The 21,380-nt window shown below is 36.4% G+C and overlaps 2 protein-coding genes across 2 annotated transcripts in view; both read left to right on the forward strand.

Moving 5' to 3' along the window:
- LOC124173211 (zinc finger protein 182-like) overlaps positions 1-21,380 on the forward strand; it is a 94,292-nt gene that overhangs the window by 577 nt on the left and 72,335 nt on the right. Inside the window, exon 2 of the mRNA XM_046552747.1 lies at positions 54-191. Coding sequence (XP_046408703.1) covers positions 54-191 — 138 coding nt within the window. The remainder of the gene's footprint in view (positions 1-53; positions 192-21,380) is intronic.
- On the forward strand, positions 8,385-21,093 carry LOC124173213 (zinc finger protein 883-like). Its single transcript, XM_046552751.1, has 4 exons — positions 8,385-8,508; positions 10,261-10,392; positions 12,650-12,722; positions 18,993-21,093. The coding sequence occupies exons 1-4, from the start codon at positions 8,386-8,388 to the stop codon at positions 20,831-20,833; spliced, it is 2,169 nt and encodes a 722-aa protein (XP_046408707.1). The 5' UTR covers position 8,385; the 3' UTR covers positions 20,834-21,093.

Genomic DNA, 21,380 nt, shown 5'->3' on the forward strand with positions numbered 1-21,380 from the left:
TTTCAGTAGTTTCAGCACTTCTTCAATGTATAGCGTGTTGATTTCTATCTTAGGTTGCTGTGGGAGATGGCCTGCCCACCACCCTGTGTGCACTATGTTTGCAAAACCTCACGGAATTCAGTATTTTCAAAATGACTTGTTTACAATCGGACGCAAAGCTGAGAAAACTTTCCGGGGTGAATTGCTTTAGGGTGAGTTCTTTCGTTTATTCTCATTTGAAGACTGGTGCATGGTATGTTTTGGTAAATGTCAAGCGAGAGTCTTTCGTTTGTGTCGACAGCTGTGAGAAATCCAGTTGAATCATTATTTGTGGATTAAACTTGTTATAGCAGTTGTTTGATTGGATTTACTCAAAATTGTGATTGGTTATTCACTTGATGCCATAACTTAGGAAAAAGAATGTTGTATGACTTCTTGAAGGTGGTAAAACCAACTTTATTTTAAAAAGTGCTATGAGTAGAGAGTAAATATAAATAGAGCATTATTTTTGTTAATTGATAATATTGGATAACTTTAAAGGCAGTCGTACATGGTTGACGGAATAGTGAAACTAGCCCAGTTTCCCGCAAGCTGTGTTTCTCAATCTCCGTGTCAAGTGCTTGTTACCTTGCAGTTGATGTTTCAGTGGTGATACGCAAAGAGGTTTTGTTGTCTCATTCGAATATGTGTTTGTAAAACAATCATAGCTAACAAAGTGGGGCATTCAAGTTCGCCAACTCATAAAAGGCAATGAACCCACTACGCTATGAAACAATACCTTTTAATATATTTACTCACTTGGGTAGCCGAAGCATTTTAAAATTAACAAAAAATCTCTTACCATTTCCTGCTATTTGTAAGGGTGAACTGAAATGGATCTGTAAGTTGGTGTCCAATCACAGGCTCAACTGCACACGCACAAAATGTGAATTCTTGATTTTTTCTCTATTTTATAACAATATATACCTGCTGATGGTCAAAAACTTTTCTCAATTTTCACGGCTTATAATGCGGAAAGAGGAGAGGTACAATGAATGCATAAGTGTTTAAAATTACGTTTGAGCTTTGGATATGATTGTTGCGAAAATATCATTACAAACGTTGTAAACAATCGACGTAAAATAAAAAAACGATCAGAAGATAGATGTGACGTATCTTCTAAGTATCAATATGTTTAGTATGTTTATTAGTTACTTTGATACAATATTGTATGTACATTTTTATTTTTGCATAAATATTTTATTAATATGAGTATGTTAAGCCAGAACAATGTGTGCAATTTCAGCTATTACAACTAATATTCTTTATGAATAAAAATAAAGGTTATTTGGATAATCCATTAGTTAAAATTGTATTCTCTGTTTCAAATTTTCGTGTTATCAAATTCTTAAGTTCTATTTCTATGAATACCAACTACGACATGCACTGAATGTGATGTGCTCTATTTATTTGATTTTAAAGATGGCTTATTTGGTGAAATACCATATTTTATTAATTGATGTGGTTAACCTTTGTAACAGTCTTCCTAATCGTGGCTTGCAATATCATATCCTTCAATTTTAGGGGTTGTTCAGGAAAGTTTTTTTGTGTAAAATTGGCACTGAGTATTTTGATAATTATGATAAATTTTGCAGACAGTTTTTTTAACCCAAATATTTTTATAGATAGGTAATTTTGTTAGATGTTTACCTTTCCAGGAAAATGTTTTTGTAAGTGTTTCTTTGAACAGGTAATGGATTGTTATTCCACTTTGTAAGTAAATTTTGTTTAATGAATTATTATTATATTGTCAAAAATTAAGTCTTGAGCACAGAATGGAATGAATTTGATGTTATGTATTTTTTTCTTTTTTACTTTCAAATTTATGCAGATTACTTTGGCCAAGAACTTTTCACATATATCTAGAACTCAAATAGCATGTTAACTGTACATACTTTTATAAGGGATGTGATTTGAAAATTAAAAATCTCCTAAATTATTAAACGTTTCATCCACCAGACTATTCATGTGGAGCTCTCAGAATTTCTTAGATTCCTCTTTATGTTCTTTGATGTGCCCTACACTATTCAGTACATTGGCTGTTCAGGCATTGCTCTCTTACCCATTGAAATTGGTCCCAAGTATCTCTAGCTGCTGTCCCATCTTTGATGTTTTGTGACTTTGAACATTTTCTCCTCATCTCAAGCACTTTCCTATAACACTCCCATTCAGGATCAGGCAGATGATGATTTCATACTTTTCCGCCTCAGAAAGTGGACAGCATATCAGATGTATTTCTTCTTTCCTAGGGTTGGTATTTGAGTACATAGAAACAGGTGTTCAATTACATTTAAAATTAATCAAAAACATATACTACATGATAGATTCACGTTTTAGAACACTATCGTTGAAAACATTTTTTTTCCTCTTCCCTTGCCCCAAGGATGTTGTAATACAGCCACTATGTGAACCGAGTATACCAAGTATCTTCCTGCCTAATTTGGTTTCAGTAGCTGTTTAGCTTTTGAGTTTTGGACTAAGAGAAACATGTCAATCTTTACCCAAATGCTTGGATATCACATTGATAATCCTATTTCATCAATATTATGAGTGTGCTTCATTTTTTGACATTGAAGGAGGTGAGTTTATCACAGTTACTTTCTCCACAGAGTATCCAAGGGGATGAGGCAACTGATGACAAACTGGGGACTCCTGCTGACACAAAAGACTTCATTCAAGATGAGATACAAGGCACCTCACATCTCACTCATTCAGTCCAAAGGACTGAAATATACATTCCCCTGCCAGACTCCCGTCAATTCAGAGATAATATGTTGGTAAGTTTTATTCTCATCCAAAGTGAAACACTTGTTACACGACCTTAATTTATTGATATTAACTATGTTGCTAGACAAAATTGCTTTAGCCCAGTGTAATTGAATGCATTTCTACGGGAAGTCACACTTGCTTGTGTGACTAGGAAGACCAGATGCCATGAGGTGAAAAAAGGAGGACAGCACCCTATTAAAAAGGGATGAGAGGAAAAGTAGGCGGCTTGGAAAATAACATCAATTTTATAAGTTGGATCAATAAAATTAATTTGCTCTGTGAATTTATATATTTTTCTGTGGATCTAATTTTCTTTAGTATTTTATTTATTGGTATCATCTCGTTAGCTATTAACATGTTGCTCATTCGATGTGGATGTGATTTTCATGAAAGTGATTAGAATTGGTCAATTAAATAAGAAAGAAAATCAGAGGGAGTTTTCCATAACATACCTTCCGTTCAAACACTGCTTTTTTACAAATGGTGCACACGGTTTATAAGAGGGATTCTTGTTGAAGGTCATACACACGGTGGAAGGACTTGGATTGGATATTAATGACGTATCGAGGCGGAGAGTGGACTCCTGGCCTGACTGGCAGAGCCTGTCAATTGATGTGCTCTGCACTGAATGCTTTTAAAATAAGATAAGAAGAAATATAGTGTCAATTTCATAATTTATATAAGTAAAAATTGATTAGATCTATGATGATATATATTTCGTGGACCTAATTTTCTCAAGCAATTTTTACATTTTTTACACCTAGCATGGTAGCTGTTAACAGATTTTCAATACACGCAATCAATATTTTCAATGAAAAGTACAATTTCTTACTTCTCAAAAATGCACGTGGATATTGGACAAACATCTGCACTGTACCCGCTGGCAGGTGTTCTATGAGTAAAAATATCTGCTGCCTCCTCCCGACATCAAGGTGCGAAAGGGTTAAAAAGAAAGGATGAATGGAGGTAAAGGAGGACACTTGACACATAGTTGCAGATTCACAATATAGAATAAAGAAATTATCAGCATTGTGATTTTGTGTTTTGTTTGTGTACATTACTTTTTCAAGCAATTTTTGTATTTTTAAATGTGTTTTGTTTTTAAATTTTTACTGAGGAAATGTTTATTTTGTTTCTCTCGGTGGTCCACATGGATGAAATCTGGGAAAATACCCTTTCTGCAGCTGCATTTTTCCATGGTAGGCTGAAGAAATATTTAGAAATTTTGAAAAGTTCTAAGTTTCTATTAGCAGATTAATATACTTAATATAACATAATTTTTGAAAAGGAGGACAAGTCCCCATTCTTAAAAGATCTGCCCAGGCACTGAACGTAATCTACAAAGGATGAAATGGCTAGACCAACCCGGATGTCTGGTCACCCTATATGAAGTCGTCATCAATACATTATTTCATTTCATTTATTTACAGGATAACTCATTAACGATATTCTTATGTATAACATCAGAGATGGTAGACCATTGAAAAGAGTAAACACACATTTAATGAAACCATTTAATTAAAAATATCTATAAAGAATTGTTCATTTATGGCCAAAATATATAGGAAGATACAATATTATAAATGTTTAGTTATAAAAGTATTCTCGTGGTAGAATTTTTAACATTTAGGACACATCCAAATTGACATTGGGTCATTCCATTTTATTATTGTTTTATTGCAATATTGTTTAAACATTAGTATTAGCTCATATCTCCTCTAAATTGTGGTATTTCTATGTGCCTTGAAAAAGAGCCATTTTTTCCCGTGACCAACGATGAGTATTTTTTTTACCAAAATTAACGTCGAACTCATGATTTTTTCATCAGGATCTTTATTCATACATTAATGATTACTTAAATGAACCATGAGTCTGTATTTGCATGGCCCTTTCCTGTGGATACTGACAAAAAAAAATGGTACAAGCGAGATTTTTTTGTAAACTTTATTGTTTTGCAGCTGAATTACTTCATGTAGTGAATATTTAAGATAGTCGGGGGATCAATATGGAACATTTATCTTTAGAAAAAAATCATGGCTTTTCATCTCACAGGAATGGAGTTATGGATGAAAATAAAAATCACCATGTGTTTTACGTTGCTGCACTTTAGGGGTCATGCCCAAAGTTCAATTGCTCATATATCATTGACAATTGGAGGATAATTGTACATAATCTTTAGTTTTACCAGGATGTATTACCATGGCAAGTTTCATGAAAATCCGAGTCGGTGAGTGTCATTTGGTCAAAATATTGGTTGATTTTATATGGAATGATCGCATATCCAGATTAATCCAAACGTCTGTTCACTATATGTGTGACCGTCAGTTGCACAACATGAGGCAAAAAGTCTGACCACCCTCATCTACTTAGGTAGGTAGGTCAATATTAGCGTAATTTCACCACCATTCTTGTGAGAGAAATGTCACACATCCCATGGAGGAGTCCCATGGTGTACTGTCTCATTTCTCCTTTCTAGCCTCTTGTCTTTGCTACAGCATAGATGAATCTCAAGATTGCTCTCTTTTTCTTCAATCAATCTTCCTGCTTTATCTCAACATAGGAATTAGCCAGAACCTCATATAACATTTTTATGAGCAAGGGAGGTACAATAAAGAACCAAATCCAACTTATTCATTTAGTAATTGAAACTACAAAAGATAACAATACAAATAATGTAAACATGAAGGAAACGTGTTACCTTTATGTAGAATGAATGTCTCTCTCTCTCAACCAAAGGAAATTATTCAAGGTCCCTTCCATTCTCTCAGTTTCCTTTGCGCTGTGCTAGTGCCGAAGAAACACTAGGAAAGCACCTTCATCCATTGCAAAGGATTCGTCTGAGCTGAGAGCTTGTAATGGGTATCCGTTTGAGTTTCACTACTATGAGACCAACACAGTATTTGTTTTGTCCTGCCTCTTGATCCTTACGTTATGGCCATAGAAGACTATTTTCATGTTTCAGGATTGAAGGTGTAAGGCTCGCTTTACCGTTCTGTGGAAGAATCTGACGTGTGTGCGAAGGTGGAGTCATAAAATGCATCGTGTATAGCAGTGAAATGCTAGAACACATACAACAATTGGTGGGTGTGAGATGCCAAAATAGCCCCTGTTCTAATTTCGTTCAAGCATTTGTGCAATTCCAAGCCATTTTAGAAATAAATACTGTTCTAATCTGAGCAATTCCGTGACCCGTGTAAAATGGCTATCAAAGATTTTGGATGTTTGCAATCTTGAATCACTTGCATTTTTCTGTCTCTTTGTCATGTCAACTACATAGATGTAAAACAGCCCCAAACAAATCAGTCAATGATTCAGAATGTGGAAATTGTACTGCTGGAGTGTGATATGCTTCTTTCCTGTCACTAAATTTCCTTTACATGACGTTTTTTGTAACATATCTGTAGTTTTTGGTGAGGGATACCTGTGGTGGAATTAAATATTTGATGAAAATAATTTTTTCTTCCATGGAATGTCCTGATTTGTTCGTATGATGGAAAAATTACTAGAGTTATTGTTTAGAAGTTGTGTAATAACTGACTTAAGGAGACAATATCATCATAGACTGCTTGAAAATCGGTCTATCTCAAAATGGATTCACAGATAATGAGGGTTTTACTTCTCTCCTTTGCTAATAATGAGAAAACACTAATCCCTCTGCCCCGGTGTTGTGCCCAGGACCATATCAATACCACATATAATGCGTTATAAATGGCAATATAAATCAAGGTTCTACAGGATAGAATAATGTCTGAGTTGGAAGGGGAAGAATTTTCCCACTTATACTGTGGATAGCATATTGAGAAGCATTCCACACTAAGGTGTGCAAAGTAATCTGGTCATGTCAGCCATTTCATTTTTGGTTGCCACTAAAATCTTGTGCAAACATGAGTTCAGCCAGCTTGAACGGTCTCAGGGGAAAGAGGAGGTTTTATTGTTATCATTTATAGTTATTTACATTTTTATTTTGACCCCATTGATTGGCACCCAGCATTATCTTCTAGGAAACTGTGAAGGAAGAGAACGAAGACCCTCTCAGTGAATGTAATTATCCTGAGATGAACACTCCGGATCCAGATGGAATTTCAAGTAAAGCTTTGGACCCATTGGCAACTGAGAACTTAGTAAGTTCATGTTTGCTTTATTAAGCACATTTTTGCTACTACACAAATTCAGTCCTCCATGGAATAATGCAATATCATTTACCATAATAACTATACCTTTTCTCTTCCTTTGTCAAATATAGAATAGGAATATGATCACAGGAATATTTCCTCCACGGAATATTCCTGTACTAGTTGACAGAAAAGCCAAACCTTTACCCTAACTTTGTCTAATGTGAATGAGTAAACTTGAGTTGTGTCATAAGTCTTCATTAGAACTTTCACAGTTAGTCATGTTAGTTTAAGATACGCTTCTGGGCTATGTTACCTTGCAATTTTTTGGGTCGCCCCAACTTTCTCTGGCCGTTTCTGGTTTCTTTTTTAGGGAGATTAAGGGAATCAAAATTCCCAAAAGTTTTGGCCCATTGGCCCAAAAGTTTTTTCGACTAACACAGACATGTGTCATTCTTGAAGAAATCATTCAAAATGAATGGTTTATTCTTTTGAATACAGATGCTCTAATCACTCACCATTGCTCACTGAGCATTTAAGGACTCTGACGTCATGGCATTTCCCATTTTTCTCAGCATAGAAACACCACACTCACTTCCAATCACCATATAACAGAAGGACGGATCAACTTCATAAGTCCTAAGATATCTTTGAGGCAACTCTACTGTCCGCTAACTATTTCATTGGGACGTATTTCTTCTCTTTTATATCTTTTATAACTTTTACTATTCTTCCAGCAGTCCGTCTACAGCTGTTTTTATCAGGCTGTCATGTCTCATTATGTGGTCAACTACTGGTGAAGTCGTTTCAAATGTGAGAAACCTTTCATGGTGAATGATAAATCCTGTTGTGTTAGTTCTGGCTGGCTGTATTGCCACATAATCAGGTGATGCAGTTTCTAGCCAATCCTACCAAACATGAATTGCTCCCAAAAAACAATTTATATAAGGCATATTGTGACTGTTGCAGATGTGGATGTGGTGAGAACTATATGGAGTAAATGATAAGGGGGACTCAGCATTTGTCCTTCACCATCTTTGGAGAGGGTATTAGATGTTTGCAAACCAGGGTGGTTGTCAAGAGGCATCAATTTCTTTCCATGAGGTGATTTTAATTGAACTTGTTATGTGTTCATCTTTGATTGAAATAAAATATAATGATCACCTTTAATGGATGAAATCGGTTGCCAATGAATATGTCATGAGACCATGATTTCACAAATTATTGCTGATAAATTTTTTGTTCCTTTTTAGGAAGGGTTTCCTATGGCTAATTGAAAAGGCAGAGTATCTTAATGGGCCATATTTTTTTAGTCGATGAATTTCTCCCGCCTTCCTCTCTGAGGTCAGAATAGCTTTTCAGGAAAATTTTCAATTATGTATACACCCTATATTTGTTGTTTTGGTTGTGATTTTTTTGCTTCTAATACCAATTGGTGCAAACATGTATCAATGAAGTGTTAATTCTCATTTTTTCTCAGAGTGGCATGGCAACATGTGGGTCCCCTTGTGTAAAAGCAGATCATTTCAGTGATGATGGAGGTGGATATGCGCACAGTAATAGCACTGATGGGGCCACAAATGACCTTGTTTCCCAAGCCTCTGATCAGGTAATCATAATAATATTAATAACAATAATAGTAATAACAATACTTTAATTGGTCCAGTGATTTGTTTGGACAAACATAAGACATGTCAAGGAGTATATAAGATACAAAAACAGTACTAATGAAGAAAGAAAAAATTTTTATATGCATAAATCGTCATAATTATGAATATAGTTTTTTGCGCAAACAGTCGCAGTATACATGAACACAAAGGGGTGATGTAGAAAAGTTAATTTTTAAGTGGAGGGTGGCATGCTGTGTAAGGAGACATTTTACCTAAGAGCTGCAGTATCCTTTTTTTGAATTTTGAACGTTATTTTAGAATTGGGTCTAGGGCCCCAGGTGAGGATACTAAACATCACATTCAGGTAGAATTCACCATAGTAAATTGACAATAATACTAATACATCAATGTCTATACAGTTTATCTGATAGAATCAGAACACAAGTAGAGATCATATTTCTGCAGAGCTTTTGAATATGTTCCTCCAAGGAGACTTGATTATCAAGTTTTACACCCAGATTAGGACAACTAAGATTTTGTGGAATATACATAAATTTTTACAGCGATCAGTTAGTGTGGAGCTGGTTGCATACACTTTTGAGTCACATGCATTGGTAAAGCTTAATATTTTTAAATTACATAATTATATAAGTACCTTTAAAAGTTGTATTCGTTTGCTTAAACTAATACACATTTAATACAGTTACTACCTGTGAAGCACTCTTAAAAAAGCACCAAATATCAAAATGTTATGAATATAGTATGTTTATGATCGTTTTAGGCTTACTTTTTGTATGTTAAGTGGGAGGTATGATACCTGCTCTACTTAAGGTTGGATTTGCAGTGGAATGAGTAAAACTTGCCGTTATTGTTTGCAAGCTATGAATTGCTCCTTTATACTCCAAAGCTATTTATTGCCTGGCTCACTACAGAATACCAAACTATTTTATCCTGACATGTAGAGTTACAACTCCTTGGATCATCATAATAACCTTGATAGATGAAATAATGCTAGGGAAATAGTCATATAAAGCAGGGACTATGATTATCATCCACAAAACGCAGAAGAATTTTAAAAGGCTACCATGGGAATTCAAGGTTGGTAATAAGTCTAGGCATTGCAGTAGTATGAGCTAATAGTATGATGGACTCTTTGCATGTGAGTGAACACATCTCATCCTGCTCTCAGCATAGCATGCTTTCTATTTTTTTCTGTACTCTTTTGAGCGATTTGCCCATAGTTGAATTTTATGTGATTCTATATTTAATAAGACTATTAAGAATTTTCATCATGATGTAAAACATCTAGCAGATACAATCCACAGAATACAAATGCATTTTGCATGTGTATAAGATAACTCAAAGTGAAGAATGATGAGGGCAACAATATTTTGAAGCATTTAAAATTAAACCAAAGTCTTAGTCACGCATTCTAGCCTTAGAAAAATTGTTATTCACACATGAGTTGCATTTTTTTACGGGATACTAATCCTGCATTTTCTTGAAAAGATGAGTTATTTCCTTTTTTGAGCATTGTGGTACATTATAATTATAGTGCAATTTAGTGCACATAAATGTAACATACAAGGTGTACATGTGAATATTAACAGGTGAATTTTTTGAGGTGGTGTGTAGATTGTTATCAATGCTATATATGGGAGTCATTATTTTTTGATGAACTAATGACGCTATTTCTAGATGTATATCTGTATCTCTGTCGTTAATGATGCTGATTTTGGACTCATGTGCAGGTACAGGCCTCAATGTCTTCCCAAGGCGAGGAGGTGGATGCTGAAGGCACTGGAGCCATCGAGATAGACCTTGACTCTGTGCTGGTTTTGGCCAAAGACGAACTATCTCCCAAGGAGACTGATGCCACTGAGGTATGCATGAAATTCACATTCAATTCAGCAATTGTTCCCCAGACTGCATGTAGGGATTTTAACTTGGGTTATTGTGTATTTTACGGTTTATTTTATCCTAAATAAGATTAATTTTCAGTAAAAATGATTATATTCATCATAATATATGATTTGCATTATGTTGCATTTACACAATGTTGGAAAAACTCCGGAAAATAAAAACAAAAAAGAACTTTTCAAAATTTAGGTTGTATATTTTAATTTTCACAGTCTTTCCTGATTAAATATTCAATAACATCCTCCTAGAAGGTTACTAGAGGCTCCACCTTCCATCACAATCCTGCTTTGACTAATACCGTGCTCACCCTCTCATTCTACTGTCTCTGAAACTGAATGCATCTGAAGCTGAATTTAACATTTACAAAGAAATACTTCCACTTAATGACATGAGAATGACATTGCTCTGTATCGGTTTCATGTGTGCGCCGAACAGTTTGACTCTATGAAGTACCTGACGGTTTGATGTAAAGTTGGTACAGATGGCTATCTTGGAATAGGAAATGCTATTCTCGCTTTACGTTATAAACTTACAACCTGTGAGTGCTTAAAATGCAGCTTAACTGCCTCCGAGAGACTACATTGTTGATTAAAAGCCATACTGATAAGTTTTGTTATGCTTTGAGTACAGCCCTCTGATCTACCAGAGAATTCCCATTGTTGTGTAATCGCAACACTTTACAACAACCATATTTATACCAGGAATGGCGAATGTTCGTGACAAAAATAAACATGATGAGTAAAGAAACAGAACTTAGAGAAAAAATTACCTCTCGTAGGATTACTCAATAAATATTAGTAAAATATCATTTACAATTTGAAGTATTTCAAAGCTTCGAAGTGGGCAAATTTTGAAGTAAGATGAAAATTGTTATTTGAGTGAAAATGTTTACAAAAATAGCTGAAAGATATATCAGAAATTCAGAAAACCTGAGAAAAAATTATCCTGCATAAATGATTTTTCTAATAATTACCATTCAATAATGTTTTGTTTATGCAATGCTTGGGATGAATGCGTTAAACTAATGGATGAAAGTGATGTTTGGGGAAATCCTGAATTCATAGTACTGTTAACACGGGCACTTGAGCCCAAATTGTGAGAACTTCATCATTATTTTCAAAATTGGTCAAAATGTATTGTAACCGTTACCACTTGGCATTTTTCATGAGTAACTTTAAATCCACATTCACAAGATTAGGAGATCTGATTCAATATCGTGTGTGATTATGTGGTTGTGGGTATACAGCAAAGATTGAATGGAATGCTGAGTGTTTCCCCCTCCCCCCACGATTCCCCGCTTTCCCAATTTGGTGGTTTTTCCATGATGTGCACGCGACCAGTGAAAGGTCTACAATTTTCCCAATCCCCTTCCTCCAAGCAACACCCGTGTGCAGCAAATGGAGGGTGACAGAACCTGCACTCCTTCCTTCTACAAAATAAGAACATGCTTTGGCAATCCTCCTGCCCCGTGGTGAGTATTCTATGAAAACCCACTTCTTCCTAAGTTTCCTCCAGGTGCCCCAACCTCAGGAAACTAACACTCTCTGTTTAGTAAAATACGGACGAATTTCAGCTGGAAGAGACACATCAAACACGGCTACATGTTGCAGCCGAAGGCTATTCCCGACAGCTGATGGTGTGTTGCCTGTCAGGTGGAGGAGAGGTAGAAAGAGAAGAGAATCGTGGAGGTTAGACTGTGAGTTGAAGAGTGGTGAAGAAGAGAAAATAGGAGAACTGAACAGTAGATTTGCCATGCCAAGAGAAATAAGGTCAACCCACGACGCCTTGAATGAAATATTCTCTCAGCCCATGGTAAATTCCCCCTGCAGGAGACAGTTGAAAAGGTCATCCCCATGCATGACGGAGAGCTGATAAGTAAAACTGTTATCCCATATGACTTCTCACTCCTCTAGTTCAGAAGACTCATTTAGAAATCCCGTATATAATAAAGAATAGAAGAACTAACTCTGAAGAAGACCGTTGCCCCACAGTATTTTTACCTTGCATTTTGCTTATTCTTTTGGCCTACACCTTTTCCCCAGAAAGGAGTTTATATTTTAGTATTTAGGACAGCATATTGTTGGAGAGTGTTTAGGGTTAGTGTTGGTGTTGTCACTTTATTTGTTTTTGTATTTAGCATGAGATTCACAAGAAATGAAGATTCTTATTTCATTTTTTTTAGAAATTTATTTTGTAAATCTGATATTTGCTTACTTTCAGCCTACTGTTATGGAGAATGGGGAGCTGATTCAAAATCGTACAATGGCCATGGAGTCTATGATAGAGGCAGAGGGTGAGTGCTCTGAAAGTGACTCTTCAGAGAAATGATATTTAACTAATTCTGACTAGGCGATGTCCAAAAACTAGATCTCTTGTTCAAAAATATTTTGATTTTGATTTCTTTCGTACTTTCTTTCTACACTCTTATTTTACAAGAGCTAGTTTTTTTGTCATCTTTCCATGAAGTTCATGGAAAATTTTAATATTGCATGTGGCTCGACCCCAGGTCCTCGGCATGACAACTGGGCACTTAAACCACTGGACTAATGCTCACCATTTGCAGAGTGGTTATTTTACAGGAATATATTTCACCTGTAAATGTTTAAATGCATTTCAGTTTTAACTATTTGGTTATATAACCCCATATGGGGGCTGTTTCATACATATATATATTTCACCTGTAAATGTTTAAATGCATTTCAGTTTAAACTATTTGGTTATACAGTTATTTGGTTATATATATTTGTATAACCCCATATGGGGGCTGTTTCAGGGACAGCTCCCAATGGACTATGTATAACACAAGAAAATTTCATGGAAATCTGAGACCCGGTTTTTGGACACTCCCAATGTGAAGGATGTAGCACTTGTATTTTTTGAGTGTACATCCTTTAGTTTATCCATCGGTACATTCTTTAGTTTATGATTTATAGTTCTGCTTGACAATGTAATCAGATTGGAAAGTGTCTAGTAAAATTTTCATCATGCATCAGTGACATTCAGCAATATATGCAGTCATGTGTATTCATATGGGAATTCCAGTGTACTTCACCAAACAATTTTGTCATTAAGACTGGGAAATAGAAAAAATCCCAATAAATCACTTGAGAAGAATAATGGGCACAAGAATCCATTTATGTGCCATGTCAGTTGTGCAGTCCATAGATAAAATGAACATTGAACTTGTTGAAATGACATCAAGTGGTTTTTAATCGGTTTTGAAATGATGGTAAAATTTTGCTTTGTTACAACCCCAACCAATTCACTGTTTTGTGCTCTAGACAACTGTGCTTTAATAGGCTTAAAAGTTATTCATGGAAAAAGTGAGATAAGGAAAAAAACTGATTTGGCCGAAAATAGGCTATACTTCATTTCAGTGCCTTGTGTGCAGCAGATGTAGTTCTGCAGAGTAATGACCAGGCCCTGCTTACTTATTGTCGTTAGCTAAGATTTCAAGATTATAGCGCCATCCAAATTGTTAAAGGTTGTACAGCAAAGTACAAGGTATCATCCTCTTTGAGGATGAATATGAGAAGTTTGAATAATTGGATGTTGCTTATAACTTTTAACTGCTAAGTTTATTTTTTATTAGGATGCTCTAGTGGTATTTTGTACATCACTTCATATTTTAAGTACTTTGAGTTTTATGAAAATTCAATCTGGATGCATTCAAAATTAAAATATTATTGCGATGATTGCTTCTGAAAATAGATAAATTATAAGGGAAGAGTTAGGGAATTAGAAAATGGATGCATGTGGACAACCTGGAAATCAGGTATCTTTTGCCAATTTTCAGCTTTTCATATTGTGACGTTACACGCCCACCTACCGTGCATCGTCGAACGGAGATTACGATCTAAGTTCTGAAGTTTTCGTGGGTTCTGCAGCTCGCGGTCAAGATGGGAACTCAGAGCTTTGAAGGCAATGGCGCAGCAAGGAGATGAATGACCTCGTACACAGCGTTTGAATATCATACGCAATTTATTAAACGAAAAGAAAACGAACACTTTTATCCTTAAACACTAATGAGGGATGGGGGTGATGCTGACTTAGGCGAGACATAAATGATACACTTGCGAAAAACGAAACAAATATGCCAGAAAAAAGAAAGAAATCTTACATTAATAGATGAGGGATGAGATGACTACTGGGATAAATGCACAGAAATGGACAAAAATAACACTGAATATCTCAAGAATTGACATTACACGGGCACTCGTTATCTTGCTCAAGTTGCGACAAAAACCACTGCACTTCATTTTAAGACAATTATGGGTAATGTTCGTTGCTTTACTTGAAAATATTACAGGCTCCACGTTCTGTTATATCAAAATGAAGCTGTCGTCAATCCAAATGGAATGACGTGAACGGGAGAAACGTGATACAATTAAGACGGTCTTTAGACCGAGAAAGACTGACGTGAGTTTATTTATGAGACCACTTGGTTATTAGGATGACACACGTGCACACTGGGGACTTTCTTCGAGGGCGTATGGGCTGGCTGGAGCGGGGGGAGGATCGGGATATTTCCCTGTCCCGGGAGAGGGTTTTAGAGTACTTAAGTGTCAAACGGCGGGTCGCCAAATCACGATGCGTCAACCGCGGGGATCCACATCCCGCAGATCCTCGGACGTTGTCGTGATGTCTTGACGAAGGCGAGGATACTTTTCTCGTTCCTCGACTGCACTCCACGCTCTTCTCTCCGGCACGCCTTCCCCTTTGTCGCGTTTTCCGAACTCCAAGACGCCCTAGCCCGCGTCTGCAGCGGCCTCGTCTTACTGCCCCACCTCGGCACGGTCACCTCTGGTCTCCCTCCTCTTTAGCGGATTCATCCACCGCTTTCTCCGGAATCGAACCTACCAACCCCAGTTCACATAATACCGGGCCTCATATACCCAATTGAACAACAAAAGACATGCTAAAATGATAGCAGACGACAAAAAGAAAAAAAGAAAGGTCGCTCATCGCTTGCTACGGCCGCGCGCCAACTTGAATGGGGAAAAGGGCAGGACGCGAACGCAGAATGAGCCGTGACGAGGATTTTCGTCACAATATGAAGTATATAAATCATCAAAGTGAGGAAATGAAATAGATATTCTTACAGACTTACTCATGAATCAAGCTTTGTGATGACTCTTTGCTAGACTTAATCTATGGTGAATTCCACCTTGAATACAGAGTCAGCCACTGAAATCAGACGATTGTAGATGGCCCTGCGACGGAGTTGGGAAGTAGAGTGGGGGTAGGCTACTGATACGTTTCAAAATTTACTTTATGCCGTTTCAGTCCATCTTTGCATGCAAATCCTTTTATCAAAATGTTGGATCCATTGTGCAAATATGACAAGCTCTTTGTCATTTCAACATTCTGCGTAACTGGTCTGTTATCATGGTTTTTTATACCAATCCATCCTGAACAATCCAGGCTCTCAAACTAAGACTGGCAGAAAGAGATATCAACGGACCTGTGAGGGCACATTCAAAGAGAGGGTTAGAACCCTTTCCTTTCTTCTCATTTGGGGTGTGTATAAACTGAATCCATAATATAAAACTTCGGATCCTAATGCGATGCTTTCCCCACTTTGGATCCGATTTATCCAATGAAGGGCAATGACCGCGGATGTATGGACATGAGGCACCCCATCTGACCATCCTTTTATAATATATAATGACATAAGGTATGTGATCATTAATACCCCATGCCTTTATACTTGAAATAATTGTATAAATAATGCAGGGTGTAGTGGTTACGAAAGTCTCTTTAGAATAGAGGAGTGCCCCTCAGAAAATATGATATTCTATTACTTCTTCTTGTTTATGCAAGATTTCTGAAGATTTTTCTGTAAGATTTCTTGAGGAATCTTACTGTCGCTAATGTTTTAAATTAGTTTTAAGTTTCATTATTCATCATGTTTATCGTTGCCATTCACTTTCATTGTTACCGGAATAAATCTGGTTGTTGTAAATAATGTTGCGTTTACGCAACGATGGGAATTCTCTGGTAGACCGCGAGGCTTTTCTATAAGCAAAAGCAGCTCGTCAATATGGCTTTTGAATTGGACAACTTAGTCTTGTGATGGCATTTTAGCGGCATTTTGTTGCTCTCAGGTTGTGGGTGAACAATGTTATGAGTTAATTGCTTATGGATTCCAATGATGGTCATCTTTACGAGTTGTTACTTCGTAGATTCGAACCGTTGCGCGCCCATGTGGAATAGATACAGGGCCAGGCCAGTCATTCCCAAGCCGTTGAATGGCAGTCTTACTTTGTAGAAATTACATTCAGCTTACGATGCATTAAATGTTGATGACGATAGAATGAGTGTTTGAGAAAAGCATTGGTCGAAACAGGTTTATTGCAGAAGGTGGAGTGTTCCTCTAATCGCTCCTTGGAGTTCCCCCTGAGCAATCGTACTAAGTACATGCTATCTTTTGTTTTAGCGCTTAGGTGGTGTAAAGCTAGGAAATTAGCTTAAAATGGGTTGATATCAGTGAAATAGTCCCACAAAATTCCTTTTTTATCTCACTTTTAGTAATTATATTAATAATACTGCAATATTATTTTCTCGGCTTGTAAGAAACGTCATCCAGGGATTTCATCCTACTGAAAAAGTGAGGAAAATTTTATGCCTTATTTCTACGCCTCAGAAGTTTACTTTGGCAGAAGGGAAGTGAATAATAATTTACAGGAGAGGTCGTTTATAATGTTTTCTAGATTTGGGAAATGCAATGAAAATTACATTATCTCAGTATTTCAGATATGTGTGTTTTCAGGAGGGGCACCACGGGCGATAAAGTACTGGATGCAGTGGAATAACTTAGCGAAGAAAGCGATGAGGTCGATGCGTTGATACTCTCCGGGGAATATAGAAGTTAGTGACCTCACCGTCAAAGAAACACCGATGATGGGGAGATAGTTATAAATGACGGCAGTATTCCGCTACCTTCAGGCATTTCTAGGACTTGCTTGAAATACAGTCAAACGCGCTGAGATTGAGATCTTTCGCTTATTTCTTAGTAAAGGATTACTTGAATTATTTTCGAACTATTCAAATAAGTACGCTGGGGAGGAAAATAAACATGTTTACTCCAAGTATGGCAGATCTAATAAATCTCATTGGGATCCTAATATTATCGGGGTACAATGCATTACCACGCACTAATATGTTCTGGAAAAACAAAGAGGATATGTCTGTTCCAGTTCTGAGACTTTTTATGACGTAGAATAGTTTTGATAAAATTATAAAATTTGTACGCCTCTCCGATGTTTGACAACATTTTCAAAATTCAGGCCTTTTCTCAAAAGTCTAAATTAAAACTTCATTCACTTTGGGTTTATTTTAAGTAAATTGTGCGTTGATGATTAAATGGTTCTATATTTCGGGCGACACTCAGCTAAAATATTCATCCTTGGTTATAAATTGTAGTGTCTAGCCTCATCTACGGACTATCACTATCAGTTTTTGCCATATGTAGGTGCTGAGCCAGGAAGAGATAGTTCATTACCACTTGGAGAAAGGATTGCTCTATATCTGTTGAATTTTTATAAATGTCCGAAACGCGATTCTGTGTGTTGGAACCGGACACTCCACACTCAAGTCTCCGAGGGATTTGACAAAAAACCTAGAGGATTTTGACTATTTCTTTGACAAGTCAAAAAATATTCTATTAGCGCGATGGTATGATAATTCTGTAGACACCTCTGCTTCAACACACGAGAATATTGAACCCATAGTAAGGACGAATGGGCACAAACGGAGGCTGAATAAGAGTGATCTGATTCCGCAATCAAATGTCTTCAACGATTACATTTAGGGAATGGTAGGGGTACACAATAACTCTGTAGCATGTTATCTTATCCAGATTAGGGGCAATGGCTGTGGATTCTATTCATGAATGCCAGCATGTTCGTCAAGGCAGAATAAAGCATTTTACCAAAGGAATACTGATTATTCGGGGCGAAGGTGTTGAGTATGCAAATCACGATAAAAAATAAAAGGTGAAACTTAAGTTATAAAAACTTGTATTTTAATTTTTTGCCGGAGTTTTCCCAGCGTTGCGGAAACGCAACATTTTGAACATCATATATTAAGTTGAAAATAATTTTTTTAATGAAAATATATCTTAATCAGGTCAAAATAAACTGGAATATACGAAAAAACCAAATTTAAAACCATTACATACAGTCTGAGGAATAATGGGTTAATAATGATGAAAAATTTTTCAGTTCAACATTATGTGTGTACATGGCATTTGTAAATTCAGTGTATGATTACTTCTGTGCACGAAAAAGTGCATTGATATGTATTCTGGAGTAGACACTTGAGGTAAGTATGCAATATTTTGCTCAATTTCCCTTAGGAGCAGTGCCATTAAATTTGTAAATAAATATATGGTAACAACCGTAAAAAATTAACTGACACCTTGTTATGTGGATAGCGTCTAACCGAAGAATCGGTTTACGTAGCTACCTTGATATCTGTCAATTTGCTGTTATAAATAAGTTCACCGAGTCGTAGATTTCATGCCTGTCTTCACTTATTTTTAATGGTATATTTTTTCTAGAGTCCCCAGCTTCTAAACGAGCCTCAGCCTTGTTTGCAGTCCTTGAACCAAAGACTAGAGCATCACATTCAAGGAAAGGCAGGAAGGTGTTTGATAAAGACTTTAAAAAATATGATATATTGATTGCTGATAAAATAACGTTGTGCTCAAATCCTAATGATGGACGGTTTCATTCGAAATCTAGCTATGCAAGTAGCCTTGTCCATCACACTCGGACTCATACGAAGATAAAACTATATTCTTGCAATGAATGTGATAAGTCTTTCCCTTGTAAGAGTCATCTTGTCTATCACATGCGGACTCATACCAAGGAGAAACCTTATTCTTGCAATGAATGTGAAAAGTCTTTCTCTCGAAACAGTCACCTTGTCCGTCACTATCGGACTCATACGAAGGAGAAACCTTATTCTTGCAATGTATGTGATAAGTCTTTCTCTGATAAGACTACCCTTCTCCGTCACTATCGGACTCATACGAAGGAGAAACCTTATACCTGCGATGAATGTGAAAAGTCTTTCTCTCGAAAGAGTAACCTCATCTGTCACATTCGGACTCATACGAAGGAGAAACCTTATTCTTGCAATGAATGTGATAAGTCTTTCTCTGAAAACAGCCACCTTAACCGTCATATTCGGACTCATACAAAGGAGAAACCTTATTCGTGCTATGAATGTGATAAGTCTTTCTCTGAAAAGTGTAACCTTGTCCGTCACATTCGGACTCATACGAAGGATAAACCTTATTCTTGCAATCAATGTGATAAGTCTTTCTCTCAAAAGAGTCACCTTGTCTGTCACATGCGGACTCATATGAAGGAGAAACCTTATTCTTGCAATGAATGCGATAAGTTTTTTTCTCAAGAGATCACCCTTGTCAATCACATGCGGACTCATACGAAGGAGAAACCTAATTCGTGCAATGAATGTGATAAGTCTTTCTCTGAAAACAGCCACCTTGTCCGTCACATTCGGACTCATACGAAGGATAAACCTTATTCTTGCAATCAATGTGATAAGTCTTTCTCTCAAAAGAGTCACCTTGTCTGTCACATGCGGACTCATCTGAAGGAGAAACCTTATTCTTGCCATGAATGCGATAAGTTTTTCTCTCAAAAGATCAACCTTGTCAATCACATGCGGACTCATACGAAGGAGAAACCTTATACCTGCGATGAATGTGAAAAGTCTTTCTCTCAAAAGAGTCACCTTCTCCGTCACATGCGGACTCATACGAAGGAGAAACCTTATTCTTGCAATGAATGTGAAAAGTCTTTCTCTCGAACGAGTCACCTTGACATTCACATTCGGACTCATACGAAGGAGAAACCTTATTCGTGCAATGAATGTGATAAGTCTTTCTCTGAAAAGTGTAACCTTGTCCGTCACATTCGGACTCATACGAAGGAGAAACCTTATTCCTGCGATGAATGTGAAAAGTCTTTCTCTCTAAATAGTAACCTTGTCCGTCACATTCGGACTCATACGAAGGATAAACCTTATTCTTGCAATCAATGTGATAAGTCTTTCTCTCAAAAGAGTCACCTTGTCTGTCACATGCGGACTCATATGAAGGAGAAACCTTATTCTTGCAATGAATGCGATAAGTTTTTTTCTCAAGAGATCACCCTTGTCAATCACATGCGGACTCATACGAAGGAGAGACCTTATTCCTGCAATATATGTGATAAGTCTTTCTCACGAAGAAGCCACCTTGTCTGTCACATTTCTATTCATATGAAGAAGAAATCATATTCGTGCAGTGAATGTGAAAAGTCCTACACTACCAAAGAAAACCTTGTCCTACTCAATGAATGCAATGAATGTGGAAAGACTTTCTCTTAATAGATGCAACTTTTCTTTCATTTGCAAACACACAGGGTTAAGTTTTTAGTTGACTAGTTATTGGTAATTGTTAGCAATCAAGGTCAACAATTCTTATTATAACAAGAACTGCTTGTATGAAATAAAAAAATGTCCCATAATGTTGAAAATGATATAATAATATTTATTTAGATCTGTGACCTTATTAAATAAATTTTCAAGTAATGTTACTGGGCTATATTTTCGTAGACTAATTAATTTATTCGTTTATGTGTAACTGCTATTTTTTAATGAGAGAAAATTATTTACATTTGAAAGTAAGGCATGCATTGCAACACTTTCGATAAGAACTGCAGGCACTTTGCCTCAAGAAAATTTTTCAATGTTATGTCAATGTCAATTGTGTGATTGATCAATGTTTTATTGTCTGATCCATGTTAGTTGATGTTGTGCTTCTATGTAATTTATATGCAAATATCAAGTTAATAATAATATACGATTGATGGAGAGAGTACTCAGCTTAGTGACTAGTCTGTTTATATTGTTGATTTACTCGCATGTCTTTCGA

The sequence above is a fragment of the Ischnura elegans genome, assembly GCF_921293095.1.
Source record: "Ischnura elegans chromosome 13 unlocalized genomic scaffold, ioIscEleg1.1 SUPER_13_unloc_4, whole genome shotgun sequence".
Lineage (NCBI taxonomy): Eukaryota > Metazoa > Arthropoda > Insecta > Odonata > Coenagrionidae > Ischnura > Ischnura elegans.

Coding starts and splice junctions, on each gene's coding strand:
- LOC124173213 (XM_046552751.1), top strand. CDS start 8,386: ATGGCAACATGTGGGTCCCCTTGTGTAAAAGCAGATCATTTCAGTGAT. Junction 8,509..10,260: donor TTTCCCAAGCCTCTGATCAG/GTAATCATAATA, acceptor ACTCATGTGCAG/GTACAGGCCTCAATGTCTTC. Junction 12,723..18,992: donor GTCTATGATAGAGGCAGAGG/GTGAGTGCTCTG, acceptor TATTTTTTCTAG/AGTCCCCAGCTTCTAAACGA.